Here is a 20,494-nt window from a genome sequence, read left to right as displayed (position 1 = left end):
TAAAATTGTTGAAAAACGCTTTCACAGCTTTGAGTTAAAATACTTTTTCTTTAGATGTTTCTATAGAGATAACAAAACCGGCTTTATGTGGACGACTGAGTGATACTGCGTTTAGCTCGAGCGCTATCACTGAAAGAATTCCTCTAAGGGGGCGTTACTTCCAGAAAACACATAAGAAAACCCCGTGTTCATTCATCATTCGTGGTTAACTTAGAGATTCATCTTCGAACGTAGCAATAATGTTATCATACATATCCGTGTATAAGTTGCACAAAGAAATTGATTAAAAAACGAATATCTAACAATAAACTTCTACTTTTGTCGCCATCTTTAGTGTGGGACAATAAGCCCTTAATATATAAAGTGTAAAAATGTGTAGAAATCGCCTGAATAGTTTTAGCAGCTCTCAAACAAGTGCCTATATGGTACGACGAACGTAAAATAATTGCTTAGGAAATGCACGATTGTATATCTGAACCGCGAGTGACTGTTTTACAAAGAGCTCTAGAGAGGGATGTGGTAATTCAGCCATATTTGTTACGGGTGGCTGAAGGAGCGGCTGTACATTGTCAAGAACATGGCGGCTTCCAGGCAGGCATGAGAGTGGATACTTCTTAGCGGATTTGGATGAACCTGGGCAATAATTTCAGAAACAGACCGTCAAAACAGTTCCTCGGATATCGCAACACGAATCTCGTACGTATGCCTTTTAGCGAAGATAACGTATTGAGGCGAAATGTGTATTTTTTGATGGCGAACATACACTTAGCCGCCATTTTTCTTGTGGGAGCTGCTAGTGGGTTGATTTGACGACAAGATGGCTGCTTACACCGGGGCGGCATGAATTAAATAAAAACCAAGCTGTCTGTAGTTTTCGCTCGGGGGAGACTTGCGCGGACTTATCTTCACATCGTATGTATCGGGATGTATTTGCGCTTACTTATTTATGTGTGGATGATTTGGCGAAACGAGGCTAGATGTGTGTTTTAGCTGCGCTGCTGGGAACCGCATTCCGCTGCACGAATGTTATGCACGCTAAAAGGTCTCGTTTAAATGCTCAGACCACTTTGAAACTGCAGCACCCGAGTTATGGTTTTGTTTGGCACTGCACTGAAACGAAATTGCACGCTTAAAATGTAGTATTGTTGCTATTTTGAGTGGCTGACAAGATGGCGACTCCCAGAGAGGCATGAAAATAGCCTTCTGCAGCAAATGGGGACTGGGTTTCGAGTGTTAGTCCCTGATTTTTCATCTCTGCGTGCCTTCGAAGTATTTCGCGGATGGTAATTTGGTCAATTCTCACTTAGCAGTTAGTGTGTAGTTTTCTCACGTACACTTGCTATTTAGTTGACGGAAATTAATTGTTTTTATTTGCCGCTCCGCCATTTTTCAGACTGGCGGAGGTTTGTTTCAAGATGGCGACTTCCATGGGTTGATACTCTTTCTGCATCGGGGACATTTAACCGCCTAATGTAATTTTGTGACGTGACTTTATAAACTACAACTTGTTGCTTTGTGGTTTTTTGTATATAAAATTATCGATGCTGAACTTGCTGTACGCGATATTATAGACTTAACTTGTCGGCTTTTATCTCGTCTGCAAGCGCCAAAATGGCGGCATTCCTGAATTAATCAAACTTCTGAATAACCCAGTGTTTGGGGGTTTGATGGCGCCGCTGTAATATTACAACAATTTATGTCTATATTCGCGTTATTAAGTATATACACACTACTCTGTTTTGAACTATATTTTTCGCTGATTTGACCTCATCAGAACAGATATGTTAGTGACCAAGAGTCCATTAAGTACATTCCCTTTTTCCTTAGTAAAAGGACATGACGTCCCCCGGTTCCGTTCTGCCTGGAACCACCGGAGCCCCGCTGCAGCCGCGATGGAAGCGGGTTCTGGGATGGTCCGGGCCGGTTCCTCGACCGAGACACGGGCACAGAGCCGTGGCCATCAAGGAGTTGATGGTCGTTTTCGGCGGAGGAAACGAAGGGATCGTTGACGAGTTGCACGTTTATAATACTGGTAAGTACACTGTTTTATTAGGGGAACGTTTGTATATGCATAGAGGTTATATCACGTGTGTTTACCTTGTTACTACACTTTTTTTCATTGTATTTCTCGTGCGCAACGATGAAGGTCCGACTTAACTTTAAGTGACACTCGTACTTTTTTTTCTGCATTACGAAGAACAATCGAAATATAATTATCATAACAGTTGTGTGTGTAAAATAATCGGTGGGTTCGTTGCCGTGTTTGACGCAGCGCGTGTCGCTCGCAGGTCTTCTGTTGTGAAAAGAAAAAGGCGCCAGAAAACAAAAATGGACGTTGGCCGCGTCACGCGCACGCCCCCTCCTGCACGTGCAACAGTGCGCCTTTTTGTTATCTTTGCGCGAATACTCTGACTTTTGAGTCTAAATTACATTTAGTATTATTGTGAAAATTAATCTTCTCTAGACTAGACAATACCATGCCAGTAGGTATTTCCAGAAATGTTTGATTATTGATATAAATTAATAAATAATCTTGTACATAAAATCTCTTTTTTTTTATGTTAACAAAGTGCCTCCTGTGACCCCATCTTTTTTCTTTTCTTTTTTTTTTTTTACAATAATTTGTTACATAAAACAATATGGAAGAAAAATTCCAAATGCTACTTGTTTCATTTTTTTAATTCACCAAATAATTCATGGTGTTATATTATCCCACTATTGGTCACAGCTTGTCATTGAGTTTTGTCCTAATGCCTAATTTTGATAATTAGTGCTTTGAGTTTATAAAGTATTCGCTTTGGCTTTAAAACTGCACAAGAGTAGTATTGCATGTTTCCTGCACCTATCACTCAGTGTTGAATGAGTCATGAAATGTTTCTTTTTCAGCAACAAACCAGTGGTTCATACCAGCTGTTCGTGGAGACATCCCTCCAGGCTGTGCAGCTTATGGTTTTGTATGTGATGGCACACGTCTATTAGTGTTCGGTGGAATGGTGGAATATGGAAAGTACAGCAACGACCTTTATGAGCTACAGGTGAGGATAAAAAGATTTTCCCCAAATTTGCAGGCTGAAGTATTTCAGCTGCCTAAAGATGTAGCTGACCTGGTGATTTTGGAAAGTCAAGTTGAGAGATTTCACAGAAAATTACGTAGTGTGTGATGGGCACAGGCGCTGAATTTTTAGGTGGTGCGTGTTAGGGCCAGAACACCATATGAGGCAGAAATGTATTATATATGTAATTGTAAATTACGGCATGTATGGCATCTTCACATGCCATAAAAACTCAATTGTGATTTTTGTCTGTGAGCTTCCATTCTGTCATTTTCTATTTGTTGTGTATTCAAGCAATAAGTTGCAAGGTTTTTGTGTCAGTTTGTGGAAGTGTGGTAGTGTGTGATCCTAAGTTATTTAATGTAATTCTGCATCTGCGCCAATGTATGATGCCTAGTGCTAATAAAACCTCTTCCTGTGGTTACTATTATCAGGCAAGCAGATGGGAATGGAAAAAATTGAAACCGAAAGCCCCTAAAAATGGAGCACCACCATGTCCTCGCCTGGGCCACAGTTTTTCTCTTGTGGGCAACAAGTGCTATCTTTTTGGGGGGCTTGCCAATGACAGTGAAGACCCCAAGAACAACATTCCCAGGTATTACTTCTTACTGATAATGTGCTCTGCAAATAAATATTTGCATGTTATTTGCTTCAATAGTTTGACTTAAATGTGCTTCCAGATATTTGAATGACCTTTATACCCTCGAGCTGCGTCCGGGCTCCAGCGTTGTGGGCTGGGATATACCGGTCACATACGGAGTGCTGCCTCCTCCGAGAGAGAGCCACACTGCTGTAGTTTATACTGAAAAAGCTACTAAGAAGTCCCGTCTTGTTATATATGGAGGAATGAGTGGATGCCGTTTGGGAGATCTTTGGACATTGGATATTGGTATGAAGGTTATCTGTTTTTAATGTGCTGCTTGTCAGACTTTGGTCATTAATTCAACCAATCAATTAGGGGAAAGCAATAATTAGGCCATTCTTTGCTTTACAGATACACTGACCTGGAACAAGCCTGCAATAAGCGGCGCGGCTCCCCTCCCCCGTAGCCTTCACTCAGCCACCACTATTACAAACAAGTGAGTTTCAGTGTAATCTAGAATTGCGTTAACAGAGGCATTCCCTAAATGCACGCAATAGTGACCTTTAATCCTTTTATCTGTTTTGTCTGCAGAATGTATGTTTTTGGTGGCTGGGTTCCTTTAGTGATGGATGATGTGAAGGTGGCCACACATGAGAAGGAATGGAAGTGTACAAACACACTTGCCTGCCTGAATTTGGGTGTGTGTTTTTTGTTTGTTTTGGGGTTTTTTTTCTCAAAAGTATGTAATAGTTTAAAAATGCATTATTCATTTTTAAATAATTGATTTCTGTGAAAGCAAAGTTGAATTTTCGTCCTTTACATGCCGATTTGGAGCACAAAAAACGATTCTTATTTAGTTTTTGTGGAAACTGGTGTTCTTTAAATATAAGGTTCAAAGTAACAGCTTTTTTTGATGCATCCTTGCTGAATAAAAGTGTGAATTTCTGGTAACACTTTGCAATAAGGTTCATTTGTTAACAACAGTTAACATGAAACAAGAATGAATAATACTTCTACAGAGTATTTATCTTACTAATTACTAAGGCATTATTAAAATCATTAAGTAAACAATACATTTTTGTGATCATCTTAACATTAATATGGTAGGACTTTGGAATTTGATGACTGTTACAAAATAAGTGTTTTTTTTTTGTTTTTTTTTTTCTTTAAGACGCTTTGACATGGGAGACTGTTTTGATGGACACTTTGGAGGACAACATACCACGTGCACGGGCAGGACATTGCTCTGTTGCTATTAACAACAGACTTTATGTTTGGAGTGGACGTGATGGGTACCGCAAGGCTTGGAACAATCAGGTGTGCTGCAAAGACCTGTGGTACCTGGAGACAGGTGGGTGCAACACATATGAAGTGTGGAGTATTTCTGGCAGTTACACTGCTTTGTAAAATACCCATATGCATGAAATGTTTCACACATGGTTTAATACACAAATTGCATTAAACCATGCAATTTGACTGGTTTTTTTTTTGCACTTTTTCTTTGCAGAGCGACCTAATCCTCCTTCACGGGTACAGCTTGTCCGGGCCAACACAAATTCTTTGGAGGTTAGCTGGGGAGCGGTGTCTACAGCAGACATGTACCTGCTTCAGCTTCAGAAATATGATATCCCATCAGCCACTGCTGCCACATCACCAGCCCTCAACGCAGCTCCCTCCCTCCCTGGAAATTCGCCTAAGAGTCCAGCGCCTGCTGCAGCTGCTCCATCTGCTCAGAGTCTGCCGCAAAGTGGCATCACCTTCGTGTCCCAGGCTGCTTCTCCCACAACCTCAGTCCTGCCCAGCACACCTGCAAGTCCTGTGGCTGCCTCAACAGCACGTGGACCAGGTAGCGTTTTTATTAAATTGTTAGTAGCTTAAATTGACTTGTAGAAAGTTGTTTAACTTTTTTTTTTTTTCTTTTTATGTGTTACTTTTAAGCTATACTGAAAGTTGCAGCCCCTCAGTCAGGCACTGGGACGTCAATTGTCACTGTGCGGCAGGCCACCCAGGCTGGAAAGTCCCCAGTCACTATGACATCACTTCCTGCAGGTGTTCGCATGGTAGTGCCGACACAGACTACTCAAGGAACGGTATGAATTGAAACATTAAAGCTGGACTCTAAACTGTTGATGTCTTATAAATTGTTGTATTTAAAAGGTTTTTTTTTCCCTTTTGTTTTCTAGCCCATTGGTGGCAGCCCTCAGATGAGTGGAATGGCAGCTTTGGCCGCAGCTGCTGCAGCCACACAGAAAATCCCTCCTTCCCCTGGAGCCACTGTTCTCAATATGCCGGCTGGGGCCACAATTGTCAAAACGGTGGCTGTGACACCTGGGTCCACCACTCTCCCCACCACAGTTAAAGTGGCATCACCTGTCATGGTAATCATTTTAAGATTATCACTGTGTGTGTGTGTGTGTGTGTGTGTGTGTGTGTGTGTTTTTTTTTTTTTTTTTTTTTTTTTTTTAGTGGCAAGTTGCAGTCTTGGTTGGCCAGCACTACTATCGTAACTATTATTTTATTTTGTTGTAGGTAAGCAACCCTGCCACTCGTATGCTAAAGACTGCGGCTGCACAGGTGGCCACTCCAACAGCGTCCAGTCCCACTACAGCAGCTCGGCCAATCATCACTGTGCACAAGTCTGGCACAGTTACCGTAGCCCAGCAGGCTCAGGTTATGACCACGGTGGTGGGTGGAGTCACCAAGACCATCACTCTTGTCAAGAGCCCACTTTCCATGGGTGGAAACTTGGTACAGTGTTTTAAATTCTGGCATAGAAATAATCTGAAAGGTAAAAAGATCAAACGGATTAACTTATTTCTTTTTTTCTTTTTTTTTTTTTTAGATCTCCAACTTGGGCAAGGTTGTGTCAGTGGTACAGACCAAACCAGTGCAGACAGCTGCTGTGACGGGACAGGCCTCCTCCAACCCAGTGACTCAGATTATACAGGTACATTGAACCCATAGCATGACTATTTTTAAGTTTCTGAGACACATTAATTTCAATGTCATTCTTATTTCATAGACTAAGGGTCCCCTCCCACCTGGCACTATTCTGAAGCTGGTAACATCTGCGGATGGAAAACCAACCACCATAATTACCACCAGTCAAGCAGGTGGCACAGGAAACAAGCCCACTATCTTGGGCATCAGTGGCATGTCTCCCTCTGCCACCAACAAACCAGGCACCACCACTATTATTAAAACAATCCCCATGTCTGCTCTACAGCAGGGAGCTGCAGGTAAAAGAAATAGGCTATTTTGTCAAGAAATCTTTTTGTGTTTCGATACTCGTAATAAAAATTGCTGATTTAATAAACAGGGTAAGGCCATAAATCTAAGCCAGGATTAGGTCATAGTTCAATTAAGACATTTAATTCGTTTTTATGAACATGCCTTATTTCATTGTTATTAACATATTTTAATTGATTTATGTTGGTGTATAATTAACAACTTTTAATAACTGTGTTTGTATTAATATATTAATAATGATGATAATATTTCATGTGGCTTTGTTTGAATTTAATGAGCGTCCGTTTTCTGTTGTAGGTGTGACTAGCAGTACAGGGGTTAAGAGTCCTATTACCATCATCACCACAAAGATGATGACAGCTGGAACTCCTGGCAAAATCATTACAGCTGTGCCTAAGATTGGTACAGCAGCTGGCCAGCAAGGCCTAACACAGGTATTGGGGATATTTCAGAATATCTGGTGCAAAATGGAAAACATGATGTTGTTGAAGCACTTGAATCCCGTTTTCTTATCTGGCTTTTTCTTATTTCCTTTCTGAAGGTTGTTCTGAAGGGAGCTCCTGGTCAGCCTGGAACCATCCTTCGCACTGTGCCTATGGGAGGAGTGCGTCTCGTGTCTCCAGTACCTGGGGTCAAGCCAACTGTGACCACACTAGTTGTGAAGGGAACAACTGGTAGAGATATTAGTCTAATAAAGTCAAAAGTTAACATTTGTTGTTAAAGGACTGCATGCGCTTCTCTGCCAAGTGTAATTTGGCAACCTCTATTATGAATGATTAAAGTGTTTTCCTCTCACTGTGTTCTCTTTCCAAGGTGTAACAACTCTTGGCACAGTCACAGGAACAGTTTCTAGCAGCCTAGCTGGAGGAAGCTTAGCCAGTGCCAACGCCACCCTGGGAACCCCTATCACCACTTTGGGCACGATTGCCACCCTCTCCAGCCAGGTCATTAATGCTACCGCTGTGTCAGCTGCTCAGAGCAACCTGACCTCCGTCACCTCCACCATGCAGGTTAGGACCAGCCACTGTGATCTTTTCAGAATGTTCTTAAGGCAGTTGTATACAGTTATACCCAAATTATTGTAGCTATTGTTTGTTTATTTTGGTAACACTTTACAATAGGGCGTTATTCATTGACATTAATGTATTAATTAACACGAACAATGAACAATATTTATTACAGTATTAATAATTTTTATTGACCAATTTTAGCAAGCACAACTTGCATTAGTAAATGCTGAAATTAATAAATGCTGTAGAAGTATTGTTCAATCTTAGTTCATGTTATCTAATGAACCATGTCTAATTAACCTTATGCTAAATTACGTAATCTGTAGTCACCTAATCTTGGTTGTTTTTTTTCTTTTAAGCCCACCCAGGTGACTCTCATAACAACACCTAGTGGTGTGGAGGCTCAGCCTGGCCAAGATCTGCCCGTTTCCATCCTGGCCTCTCCCACCTCTGAGCAGCCCACCTCTACTGAGTCTGGTGCAGGCGACGCTTCTGGCAGTGTTACTTTAGTGTGCTCCAATCCACCCTGTGAGACTCATGAGACGGGCACCACCAACACAGCCACCACAGCGACGGCAAATATGGGCGCTGGACCAGCTGGCACAGTACAGAGAGTGTGCTCCAACCCTCCCTGCGAAACGCATGAAACAGGTACAACAAACACTGCCACCACCGCATCTGCAAACATGGGCACTGTACAGAGGGTCTGCTCCAACCCACCATGTGAGACCCATGAAACAGGCACCACCAATACAGCAACCACAGCATCTTCAAATATGGGCACAGCTCCTGCTGTAACTGTCCAGTTGGTCTGCTCCAACCCACCTTGTGAGACCCACGAGACGGGCACTACCAACACAGCAACCACGGCATCATCTAACATGGGTGGAAATCAAACTGGGGTGGCGCAGAGGGTCTGTTCAAACCCACCTTGTGAGACCCACGAGACGGGTGAGCTACCATCCTCTAATATGGGCGGAAATCAGACAGGAACCGTGCAGAGGGTCTGTTCAAACCCACCTTGTGAGACCCACGAGACGGGCACCACCAATACGGCTACTACAGCATCCTCTAATATGGGCGGAAATCAAACAGGAACGGCGCAGAGGGTCTGTTCAAACCCACCTTGTGAGACCCACGAGACGGGCACCACCAATACAGCTACTACCGCATCCTCTAATATGGGCGGAAATCAGACAGGGACCGTGCAGAGGGTCTGTTCAAACCCACCTTGTGAGACCCACGAGACAGGCACGACAAACACTGCAACCACTGCAACCTGCAGTATGGAGACAGATGAGGGAACAGGTACTTTAGATTTCCAAAAGATTTTTAAATCTAAAAATGTATAATATTTACAAACCATGGGTCTCATTTGTTAATGATTGAGTTATTTGTGTTTATATGCACAATACATTTTGTAGAATGTAGAAGAAATGCATTTGCATAATTTATTTGTAACCTCATTCTATTGAAGGGGGTTTTAAAAGTCGTCTTTTATACTTAACAAGGCTGCATTTTAATAAATAAAATTTATAGGTTAATATAATTTATTCATGTGATGGCAAAGCTGAACTTTTAGCCTTATTATGCCAGTATTTAGTATCACATGATCCTTTAGCATTTTAAAATGCTGATGTAAAAAAAAAAACTTGTCAGTGTTGAAAATGGTACATATTTTTAAGCTGACCTTTGTTTCTATAAAATTCCCTTTTAACATAATTGTAAGGCTACTCTGAGTGTGTACATAGATTTCATGCACAAATTAGTGAATGAGACCCAATATTTTTTTTTTCTGTTACTTGCAATTGATCTTTTTCCTGTCTCTTTAAAAGTTGATTGTAACCATTTATTTTGTACATTTTAGCCCAACAGAGTGGTGAGACATCAGAATCTACCACCAGTACAGAAGGCCTGCCGTCCACTGCAGCACCTCAGAGCAGAGCCATTACTATAGTCACACAGGCAACACCTCTACCAGGACCTGCTGTTCCGGTGAGTGTGTTTTGAGATCTTAAAGTTGTGCTTGTATTTGATTAATGTGATATTAAATTAGAGAAATTTAGGGAAGACAGTTTTGGAATGAATACAAACCTGACCCTAAAAGAGGCATTTATAACATCAGCAGGTTTTCTTTCTCTGTTCTTCCTCTGTAGTCCATCTCTTCGATCACGGAGTCATCCTCGGAGGCCGGAGCTGAGCCGGTTGTTATGGATAGCTCGGAAGCAGAGTCTTTGCAGGCAGGAGGCCAGGCTGAAGCAGAGGCAGTCGCTATGCAGGCAGAGTTCCAGACAGAGGCGGGGGCAGAAGCAATGCCAAGTGACTTCCAGGCGGAGGCAGCCGCCTTGCCGAGTGATTTCCAGGGAGAAGCTGTAGCGGTAGCCATGCAGGCGGAGAGCCAGGCGGAGGAAGGGGCAGTGCCCATGGAACATGACACTTCTAGCATGGCAGTGGGAGAATCTGCTCAGGAGCAGCTACAGACAGCTGAGGTACAATCAGCTGCATTCTAACTGTACAATTTAGTTATTGCTATGTAAGACCTATATTCAATATTTAGTTTAACATTTTTAACTTATCAAAAATATTCAATTCCTTTTTATAGACGCATAGTTTTATTTCTAGTGGAATTGCAACAAAAAAATTTAATTAGTTTAATTTCTTACCAAAATAAATATACATTTTGTATTTTTGCTTTTAACTTGTAAAATCGAGGCAATTAGCAAAAAGTATTACGTTTATTATTTTTCATAATTAAGATATTTGATGAAATCTGAGTGCTCTCTGACCCTCCCATACACAGCAAAGGCACTACCACCATCATTAAAATAATCTTACAAAGCTATGATAATTCCTTTTATGCAATAAGAAAGTAAAAAAAAAAACAATTTGCCACCCCCCCATGTCACCCTGGTGGCATTTTGGTATCACGGTGCATGCACAAACATGCTCTAAAGAACGTTGCACACAAAAGTACTTTTTGTAGCCTCATAAAATTAATTGAACCATTAAGTCACAGGAACTGTTTTTCCTATGTTTTTGTGCATCGATTGTGTTATTACCCCTGCTGTCTATACAGGATCAAAAAGCTCTCGGATTTCATTATAAATATCTTTAATTTGCGTTCCAAAGATGAACAAAGGTCTTGCAGGTTTGGAACAACATGAGTAATTAATGACAATTACATTTTTGGGGTGAACTATACCTTTTAAGTCTTTATTTGAACAAATAGATGGAGGGTGTAGAGGCAGCATCAGCATCACAGGCTGAGGCGCTGGCCTTGCCACCAGAGCTGATGTCAGACGGGCAACCCACAACGCTTATGGTGACGGGTCTGACCCCAGAGGAGCTGGCTGTCACGGCAGCCGCAGAGGCAGCGGCCCAGGCTGCAGCGACAGAAGAGGCCCAAGCCCTCGCCATTCAGGCTGTACTACAAGCAGCACAGCAGGCTGTTATGAGTGAGTCACCATCATTTTTCTGCGGCATCTCAACCTACGGACCTGCATGTGTTCATATTCAGTCCAGAGCTCATTCTGTCTCATTCCCTCATCAGGCTCTGGTGATGCCGGAGGAGACGACCAGCAGACCCACACCATACCCATTGTTCTGACCCAGCAGGAACTAGCGGCTTTGGTTCAGCAGCAACAGCAGCTCCAGGCAGCTCAGCAAGCTGCTGCTCAGGCTGCACTGCCCACTGAAGGCTTGGCTCCAGCTGACAGCCTGAATGATCCCTCATCAGAAAGCAACGGACACAGCGAGATTGCTGCTGCTGCCACAAGTACAGTAGTGGGACTGCTGCCTAGCACCTCGGCAGAGAGTATGTGTCAAGTTTCACGCTTCTATGGTAGTTGTTTTGAAACATTATTAGCTTAATTATGCATGATTTTGTCTTAAATCACATTAGTTGTTGTTCAAGTTTATCAAGCTTATTTACCGTGTTGACTAACTGTGTGTTCCTAATGGGCAGTAGGCTGCTTACAGATAAAAACATCATGTATTTTAATATAATGTCAAAATGTAACAACAAATTTGCATTTTATTATTTGTATTATTAATAATTTGTCATAATTATGTTTTGTTTTTTCTCCTTTGTAGCCTTGGCTCCATCCAGCACATTAGCCCCTGTAGTAGTTGCCAGTCCAGCTAAGATGCAGGCAGCTGCTGCTTTGACTGAAGTGGCTAATGGTATTGAGGCTGCGGTAAGTTTCGTAGGTAAAGAATCATAGCAATATGCACTAAATTGTGTGAGTTTAAAATCTTGTTTTCTGATTTCCCCCCACAGAAACAAAACCCTCCCACTGTTACCATCAAACCTCTAGTCAAAAAGGAAAACCAGTGGTTTGATGTTGGCATTGTCAAAGTGACCAATATGGTTGTAACGCATTTCTACATGCCTGCAGATGACGCCGCTTATGTTGAGGTGAGCCACAATGAGATTGTACTTCTTTATTTTAGGAGCTCGTCTCATTGCTTGTTTGTAAAAGTATACTGACAGACCTTGTGTGTTATGCTGCAGGATGATTCTGGCACAATTCCTGACTATAGCCAGATGAAGAGGGTGGACCTTCAGCCCGGGACAGCATACAAGTTCCGTGTGGCGGGTATAAACACATGTGGCCGTGGAGCCTTTTCGGAAATATCTGCTTTCAAGACCTGTTTACCAGGCTTCCCTGGGGCACCGTGTGCCATAAAGATCAGCAAGGTTTGCACTTACCGCTTTTAACAGGGTTTTATAATAAAGTTAATGAAAAATAAATTGAATGATTGTTTAATTAATTAGACTTTAATTCAGTATGTTAGCATATCTATTCAACGTTTTTGTTTTTTTTGGAGAGAGGACTGCTTTTTTCAGATTTCTAGGATTTAAAAAAAAAAAAAAAAAACAGCATAATTCTTCCAATGATTGTGTTTATTCAAAATAGTAGTTTTGTGAATTAATCAGCATATTAGAATGATTTCTGAAAATAAAAAGTATCATGACCTTGGAGGCTGGGGTAATGAAGAAAGTTCAGCACTGTGTCAAAGAAGTAACTTATTTAAGCATAAGTTATTTTTAGCATTACACTGATTAAAAACGCATCCTTTTTATTTATTTTTGTCCTCAGAGTCCAGACGGTGCACACCTTACATGGGAGCCCCCATCCGTGACCTCAGGAAAGATCACGGAGTACTCTGTGTATCTGGCCATCCAGAGCAGTCAGACCACAGAGGCCAAACCCTCGGCTCCGGCCCAGCTTGCCTTCATGCGTGTTTACTGTGGGCCAAATCCTTCCTGTCTGGTCCAGTCCACCAGCCTGTCCAATGCCCACATAGACTACACCACCAAACCCGCCATCATCTTCCGCATCGCTGCACGCAACGAGAAAGGTTATGGCCCGGCTACACAAGTGCGATGGCTGCAAGGTAAAGGTTTTCTTCGGTGGACCAAACTGGTTTTTGTTTCAAGCAGTGACGTGGTGGATTTTTAACAATTGATTCGTTTCGCATCTTGCTTTTGTAGAATCTAACAAAGATGGCCTTTCTGCAAAGCCTGCCCCCAAAAGAGCAGTTTCTTCACCAGATACGTGAGTCTCTCCCATATATATATCAAATATACAATAATAATGTTGTATATTACCACAGTTTGATCCATGTTAGTGGCACATTTTAAGGCTCGTGTAACACTGACGTCTACGGATGATATTAAGCTGCATAACTGTTTTATAAATGTCATCATATTATCAATTTAATGCATCCTTCTTAAAGGTATTTTCTTTTTACTGCAGTAGAAATAATGGTTGAGTATTAAAATGCTTATACATTTTATTACAGGAAAGGGATAGGTCAGAAGAAAGCGAGAATGGACCAGTGAGCATCTCTCTCCATTTGTCCTCCAAGACCAGAAAGACTTACACTACTCCTAACGCTCCATCCAGATTCAACACCTCTTCAACTCTAAACATCAATCAAAACAGCACAAAATCTGCAAGGAAATAGTGTTTATCAATACGTTTTCTAGTGAAAGCCTTTTTCTTGTTAATAGTATGAATGGAGAAAAGCACATCGCTTATTTTTGAGTATTTTTCAACATACTTGGAGTGGGAGAAAGAAAAAAACAAATTTGCTTTTTCCATTGTAGAGTCTTCCTTTCTGCTCTCCCCCCATTTCTTTCAAAGTCTTTATCTTGCTTCAGCAAATTCAAACACCATTTTTAAGATATTTGTAATGTTTGTTCTGTCAGCTGGGCTCAAATGAAGTAGCTCTTTTTTTCTGCGATGGACTTCAGTGTGAAGTTTTAGTTCACGGTAAATGTGTGGACACTGCGGGAGGATTTCTGATCGGAGATGACTGATGTCATTTTCATGTGAGGGGGAAGAAACTGAAATGGGGAACAAATCAAGCACTTGTCCTCAGACAAGAGGGGATATTTTTCACTTGAACGGCTCAGTGAAATAAGATCTGCGTAAGGAATCGTTCTGGACTCCAGCCTCCTGGTGAAGTCTGCACTTCTGCATTGAGCAGAAATAGAGAAGTGAATAAAGAAGTGGCCGTGGAGGTGCATTACTGGCAGGACTGAGACTTTGCTAGAACTGAGATTTGCCATACAAACAAAAAAAAGAAAACTAAAAAAAGAAGAAAAAGAAAAAAAGAAAAACTTCCCAAAAAATTAGCAAGCGATGATGGAGAAGATCTTTGTGTAGTTTATTTTTGTATTTTTAAAGCTTTTCTCCTGTCTGTATGTGTATGTCTGTGTGCTTTTTTTTTAAACTCACTTTTATTTTATTTTTTTGTTTTTGTTTTAAAAATTCTTGGCCATCCCCATTGGTTTAAGGATTTGTGGAAAAAAGGGCTTTTTGGATGCGCCATTCTCTTGTCAAGTACTTTTACAAAAGGAAAGACATTGTATTTGTGCTCAAAGTTGAGTGGTGATGTGCTACAGTTGAAAAGGATGTAAACATCTGAAGGGCTTTTACTTTGTTTACTGCATATTGCTACGCTTGTTTCCACTCTGTGTTTGTGTATGCCAAACCTTGAGATGTAAAAATCGTAAAACATTGTTCGATATATTTTTTTTTTTCTCACCTTACCAGATTGCCATTTATTAGTAAACACTCAGCTTTTTCCCTTCCTCTGGCTTGTCCTCTTAACTTTTTCACAAAATAACTTTGTAGAATTTTCTCTGCCCTAGATTGTGAAGGAAGTTGTCTATGTGAAGATAAATTTCTTTTTTTTTTTTTTTTTTTTTTTTTTTTTTTTCCACCTTTGATTAACTGAGAGGTATGCAAACTAAATGTTCTGTGTATACCTGTATGTCTCCTTGTGGGCTCCTTGAGGATGGCTGTGCTCACTCTTGGTGAAAGCCAAGTTCGGATTCGACTGTAATATAGTTCATTCATAACGCAAGCAGTGAAGATGATATCCTGGCCTTTTATATATTTACCTGTACAACGTTTTTACATGTTGGTCATCTCCTGATTGCCTTTTTTGTCTTGACTTATAAAAGAAACAGAAACAAATTGTCTCCCTGATTAATTTCTTTAGTTTTAGGCAGCACATCCCGAGATTTCGTTCCTAGTGTCTTCCAGGATTGTTGGTCGTTTGAGTAGCTATATTTGATGAAACATTTTTCAGAAAGCTGAATCGATACGGAGGAGGACTCGTTTACGTTATTTCGGTTATAAGAGTTCTTTCAGATGAAATAAAAATGATATCCCAACATAGTATTCAAATAAAGTGGTTCATGAGGTTTTATTTTCATGTCTTTTTACAAATACATCAATCAAGATTTTTTTTATGAAAACATGCTTTAAATTATTTTTAGTTGTACACAGTAAATTTTAATTTTACACTCAAAACATTTCCTATACATAAATACTGGGGCATTGTACTGTTGAGGGGTCACTGTTTCTTGTATTTTCATTAATAGTGTGTTTTAAAATGGTGTAAATGTCATGCTGTGCTTTTGCACCTACTTTAACAAAAATAAGAAAAACTCAGCAGACATTTGCCTGTAACTTTGTTAACATGATTCCATAGATAAGCTCATTAGCACAGAGCCTTGTCCTTGCTTCAACAATAGCATTTTTTACTTGGCTTCTTCTCCTGTTGTTTCTGTGTAATCTGGATGTCTTCTTCATTTTCCACATGGTGACTTACGAACTGTAGAAAGCGTTGCACAAACAGCTATAACTTAATATTATTGGTACAAGCTAAGGATGGTATGTTATCCCTGGCCAGTCTCTGATGAAAAATGAAAATAATAATTTTGGTTAGTTTATACAGACAGCTTGAACTCACATACTGCAGGGCCGCTCGTGCCGCGCCGTGAAAAGTCGTGTCCACGCCAATGTCTTCCTTGGCGCTGCATTCAAAATATTCAGCTCCGATTTCACTGCACCACTGCTGGGCTTTGCTCGGGGACACCTGTCAATCAGAGCTATCAGTTATTAAGCAAAGTCGTTAGATCACGGCTCGTAATACGGCACTGATGACTAACCTCACGATAATCCAAGTCAATTTTATTGGCGAGCACTATAAAAGGGAACGCAGAGGGGTCCGAGGGACATGCCTGCACCAGGAACTCTTTCTTCCAGACGTCTAGTGCATCAAAGGAGACTGGCGAGGTAACATCAAACACTAGGAGGCAGCAGTGAGCTCCACGATACAGTGTGGTACCCAGAGAGTGAAACCTCTCTGTCCCTGCAGTGTCCCAGATCTGGTGCAAGAGGTATTATTGCATGGCAGTTTGTAGAGCCCTACTGCAATGAAAACTGTCTCTAGATCCCGTGTATGACTTCAGATGAATGCTGGTTTTTATTTTGAACAACTGGGTTTAACATAAATGAACGTAAAATGTATCTCACCTGAAGAATCACTGATCTCTTATCAACAGTGATTTCTTTAGTAAGGAAATCGACCCCGATTGTGGCGCGATACAAATTAGTAAAGCGATGGTGGACAAACCGGCTCATAAATGAAGACTTTCCCACTCTGTTCAAACAGAAAAGAAAAAAAAAACCTGAATAGAAAGTTAATTGAAAATTATACTATAGCCTAACTTAAGCAATATAGTTCATTAATGAGTTACAGAACCAGCTTCCTCTGTAAATACGGCTAAATATTTTTAGAAACACCAGCAGCTGTTGAGGTTTTCCATGTTTAGACAGTAACACTGCTTTTAGTTTTTTTCTTTACTTCCTTGTTTGTTGGTATGTTGTTCTTTGTCTTTTTGGGTCCAAAAAATTATACATGGGATAATGTAGGCTATGTCCATTTTCGTGAGCCATTACTGTAATCTTTAAAAAAAATTAAAATGCTTTTATCAATGTAATGCAACATTTGCAAATAAAGGTATAACATTCTTTCAGAAACATCAAGATAACAGTCGTAACAAATGGTGGCATTCAGATCTTTGTTGTTCTTACGGATATTTTCTGCACTGTAACAGGATACCAAAGAAGTTGTTTGTTTTGCCTTTTATGTGAATTGCACAATTACACGCTTCACTAGTAGGTTTACCATCAAAACTAACTTTCTAAGACAGACACTCACCCAGAGTTTCCGATAAGAATGACTTTCAAGTGTGGTGTGCTCCAGTCTGTCATGATAAAATTGACCAAAGCTGTTTTCAATGAAAGGAGGTCATGACAAGCCTCATCTCAGACAACACCTCTTCGTTCTGCATTTCAGACTGTAATGTCCTGTTCATATCACGGATCCATAAGAAAACACTGCAAAATAGGTAATGGTTAACCACCTAACAGGGTAAGGTAAACAAACGCCTTGATAAACTAAACTGGTGGTGTAGGCTGTCAAAAACGTTGGACTTGGCATATTGGGCTGTTTTAAAATCTATCATCTTCTATGATAGGCCTATTTGAAAATACTAGTTGTCATGTTGTTCTTAATTTTAATAAAGTAGGCCAAAATGACCACCATTTGGCATTTATGGTAATATTTTTGAATGTGACTTGAAATATAAATACATTAAAATACATTAGTAAATGTGGAAATTAACAATAGCTCATTCTAGTTGCTGGATATTGTTAGATACTGTTGTCCATGCAGTATATGAATTAATAAAAAAATTATAAATGAATGAATAAAATGGCACTGTTTTTTTCTTATTATAAATAAATTGCTATAAAAATTAATTCAAAAATCACTAGGTGAAAATAAAATTAAAGGGCATCACAAATATAGGCCTATATTAAACTCCTTTAACAGACATACAGTTCTTTATTATTATTTTTTTTACTTTCCAGGTTCAAAATGAACATTAAAAGCATTTCGCGAGTTACTGCAGTGTTCGTCTACATCTTTTAGTAAGCACTTCGTTTTAGTGTTATTTAATTTGACAGTTTTATGATTCAGTTATTAGCTTGTCATTAAACTCACAGGCCCCCTCCTTCACACCCCTAGAAACCGCAATGTTTAATGCACTTTATGTTGTTATTAACAATGGAATATATTTTCTTACTCTTTGTTATTTATATCAGTGTGGTACAAGATTATCATATTTAAATAAATGTAATAAATGAGTCAAAAGTGATCTAAAAGTAGCTAAAATATATAATGTAATTTGGAATCAATAATAGGCAATATAATGTAAAATATACTACATCAAAGTACTGTAGTGTGGTAACGGCACAGTACTGTTTTGTAAGGATAGGTTTTAATCATTCATTTGGGTTTCAAAGCACTAAATATAGAGGCACACACTTGGGCAGAACCTGCTATGAGGTCCTCATATGGGAGGTGTCTTGTTCGGTGTCAGTTAAGGGTGTGGAGGCCAAAACTGTAAGTTGTAACAGTGAATACTGAGGCCAGTTCTCCTCAACTGAAACGTGGTTTTGACTGACTTACCTCACAAAAACACAGCACTGATACAAACTTAGCTGCTACCTTAGAGTCACTTTTGAGAGCTGTGGCTTTGCGGTCAGGTACACATCCTCTTCTTTGAAAATTTTGAAGTTCACCTCTGTCTAACATGCCATTCATCATTCTCTTTATATGAATTCTATTCAAGTGATACACACACAAGATTATGTATTATAGACATTTATTATGTGTTAGATTCTTTTTTATTAAGTTTCAAAAGGTTTTAAGGTCACCCATGTTTTTTTAAAGAATTTTTACTTTTATTTATCAAGGATATATTCAATTAACGAAAGTGATAGTAAAGACATTTATGAGGTTACAAAAGATTTCTATTTTACATAAAATGCTATTTTTAAAACTTTCACAAACTGTTTCACAACATTGATATTACAAAGAAATGTTTCTTTAGCACTATATCAGAATATTAAAATGATTTCTAAAGGATGATTAGCACTAGAGCAGGGGCGTCAAACTCAGTTCTTGCAGAGTTTAGATGCAACCCTACTTAAACGCACCTGATCCAGCTAATCAAGTACTTCAATCATACATAGTATATGTGTTTTAGCAGGGTTGAACCTAAACTCTGCAGGGCTCCGGCCCTCCAGGAATTGAGTTTGACACCCCTGCACTAGAGTAATGATGATAAAAATTAGCAGGAAGTCAAAAAATATAAAAAACTTGTCCCTTTTTGAACAAACAAACACAATTTTTAAAAACTAACACTAGCTTCTCTATTCTTTTTGTATTCCTTTACAATTAACAAAAGCAATTGTATTATTATACAATGAGCAAAAAAAGTAAATGTAAATATAGTAAAACAGATAAATATAGTAAATATAGTAAAACAAATAAATGTAAATATAAATTTGAATTGTAATCATATTTATTATAACACTCACATGATTCATATAGCTGTATAAATATACAGTTTATTGTATTTTGATCAAATAAATGAAGCCTTGGTAAGAAATTACATAAAGACTCCAACCAACCTCAAACTTCGAAACATTGTTAGCAATTTACTGCAACTACCGCAAGAATGTGAGTTCACGTAAACAATGGGACGCCACTGAATTATTCATGAAAAACATTTTTCTAAAACCGAGAATTCTCCATTGGGATGGTAAACAGCTTTCTGCATTAGCCTAAAACCTGACGTCATTTATTCATGGGTGAAGTGTAGGTAGTGGAATGAACAGGGACAGACTAGAATTTTTTTTAAGTGTGATATATCCTTTTACAGTCTGCAACGCATAGACAAGAAGCATTCTGTGTCCTCTCACTCGGACTTATCTTTGGGATAAGACTTTTGGCTAGAAATGATTTTAGAGTCTTGAGGATGAGATATGTCATTACTTGGGAATGAAGCTACTTGGGAACTTGCTGGCATTAACACTTACATATGCGACCTGAAACTAATTCATTGTAACTCTGTAAATAAATAAAAATAAGACGTCGAGGCAGAGAGAAAGAGAGAGGGAGAGGCGGTCCTTTGAGCTGTACCTCATGACACGGTCAGCTCAGCTGGCTGTGCGAGGCAGAGATAAGGGCCTGCTTTCATGGAAGTTTCTTTCCTTGGAACTGGAGCGCTGCCCCGAAAACCTACAGCTACCCCCAACCTCTCCGCCTTTCTGCCTTGACCCTCACACCGCCCCGACCCCTAACAGTTCCCACAGAGTCTTGTGACACATTTTTATGGATCCTCACGGGCGTTGTGTATTCTGCACCTGGATCCGAGGGCT

At 39.9% G+C, this 20,494-nt stretch overlaps 2 protein-coding genes across 8 annotated transcripts; one reads left to right on the top strand and one right to left on the bottom strand.

Moving 5' to 3' along the window:
- The first annotated feature begins 539 nt into the window (after positions 1 to 539).
- Positions 540 to 15,388, top strand: hcfc1a (host cell factor C1a). Of its 5 annotated transcripts, XM_043251976.1 has the most exons (29): positions 540 to 696; positions 1,828 to 2,032; positions 2,887 to 3,035; positions 3,488 to 3,648; positions 3,734 to 3,942; positions 4,048 to 4,132; positions 4,228 to 4,334; positions 4,808 to 4,987; positions 5,144 to 5,482; positions 5,575 to 5,726; positions 5,820 to 6,014; positions 6,166 to 6,384; positions 6,479 to 6,583; positions 6,659 to 6,875; positions 7,183 to 7,319; positions 7,427 to 7,559; positions 7,699 to 7,895; positions 8,255 to 8,809; positions 8,900 to 9,203; positions 9,763 to 9,890; positions 10,052 to 10,384; positions 11,125 to 11,350; positions 11,446 to 11,736; positions 11,988 to 12,091; positions 12,175 to 12,312; positions 12,409 to 12,594; positions 12,998 to 13,295; positions 13,393 to 13,456; positions 13,704 to 15,388. In XM_043251976.1, exons 2-29 carry the CDS (start codon positions 1,837 to 1,839, stop codon positions 13,741 to 13,743), a joined length of 5,448 nt encoding a protein of 1,815 aa, XP_043107911.1. In that variant the 5' UTR covers positions 540 to 696; positions 1,828 to 1,836; the 3' UTR covers positions 13,744 to 15,388. The 5 variants fall into 5 exon arrangements, with proteins under 5 accessions (XP_043107911.1, XP_043107910.1, XP_043107907.1 ...); XM_043251975.1 differs by having other exon boundaries at positions 8,255 to 9,203; positions 11,446 to 11,709; XM_043251972.1 differs by having other exon boundaries at positions 8,255 to 9,203.
- si:dkey-13a21.4 (uncharacterized protein LOC494576 homolog) lies at positions 14,628 to 17,610 on the bottom strand. 3 transcript variants are annotated; one of them, XM_043251979.1, is made up of 5 exons: positions 17,424 to 17,610; positions 16,736 to 16,862; positions 16,369 to 16,587; positions 16,174 to 16,295; positions 14,628 to 16,031 (listed from the first exon to the last, which is right to left on the bottom strand). In XM_043251979.1, exons 1-5 carry the CDS (start codon positions 17,474 to 17,476, stop codon positions 16,025 to 16,027), a joined length of 528 nt encoding a protein of 175 aa, XP_043107914.1. In that variant the 5' UTR covers positions 17,477 to 17,610; the 3' UTR covers positions 14,628 to 16,024. The 3 variants fall into 3 exon arrangements, with proteins under 3 accessions (XP_043107914.1, XP_043107913.1, XP_043107912.1); XM_043251978.1 differs by having other exon boundaries at positions 16,170 to 16,295; positions 17,424 to 17,605; XM_043251977.1 differs by having other exon boundaries at positions 14,628 to 16,295; positions 17,424 to 17,608.
- Between the last annotated feature and the right edge of the window lie 2,884 nt (positions 17,611 to 20,494).

This window comes from Puntigrus tetrazona, chromosome 11 (assembly GCF_018831695.1).
Source record: "Puntigrus tetrazona isolate hp1 chromosome 11, ASM1883169v1, whole genome shotgun sequence".
In the NCBI taxonomy this organism is placed as follows: Eukaryota; Metazoa; Chordata; class Actinopteri; order Cypriniformes; family Cyprinidae; genus Puntigrus; species Puntigrus tetrazona.
Note: the sequence above shows the minus strand (reverse complement) of the source record. Positions and strands in the feature narration are given on the sequence as shown.

Coding starts and splice junctions, on each gene's coding strand:
- si:dkey-13a21.4 (XM_043251977.1), bottom strand. CDS start 17,476: ATGACAGACTGGAGCACACCACACTTGAAAGTCATTCTTATCGGAAAC. Junction 16,588..16,735: donor AGAGATCAGTGATTCTTCAG/GTGAGATACATT, acceptor CTCTTGCACCAG/ATCTGGGACACTGCAGGGAC. Junction 16,296..16,368: donor TTGACTTGGATTATCGTGAG/GTTAGTCATCAG, acceptor TCTGATTGACAG/GTGTCCCCGAGCAAAGCCCA.
- hcfc1a (XM_043251972.1), top strand. CDS start 1,837: ATGACGTCCCCCGGTTCCGTTCTGCCTGGAACCACCGGAGCCCCGCTG. Junction 2,033..2,886: donor GTTGCACGTTTATAATACTG/GTAAGTACACTG, acceptor TTTCTTTTTCAG/CAACAAACCAGTGGTTCATA. Junction 9,891..10,051: donor TACCAGGACCTGCTGTTCCG/GTGAGTGTGTTT, acceptor CTTCCTCTGTAG/TCCATCTCTTCGATCACGGA.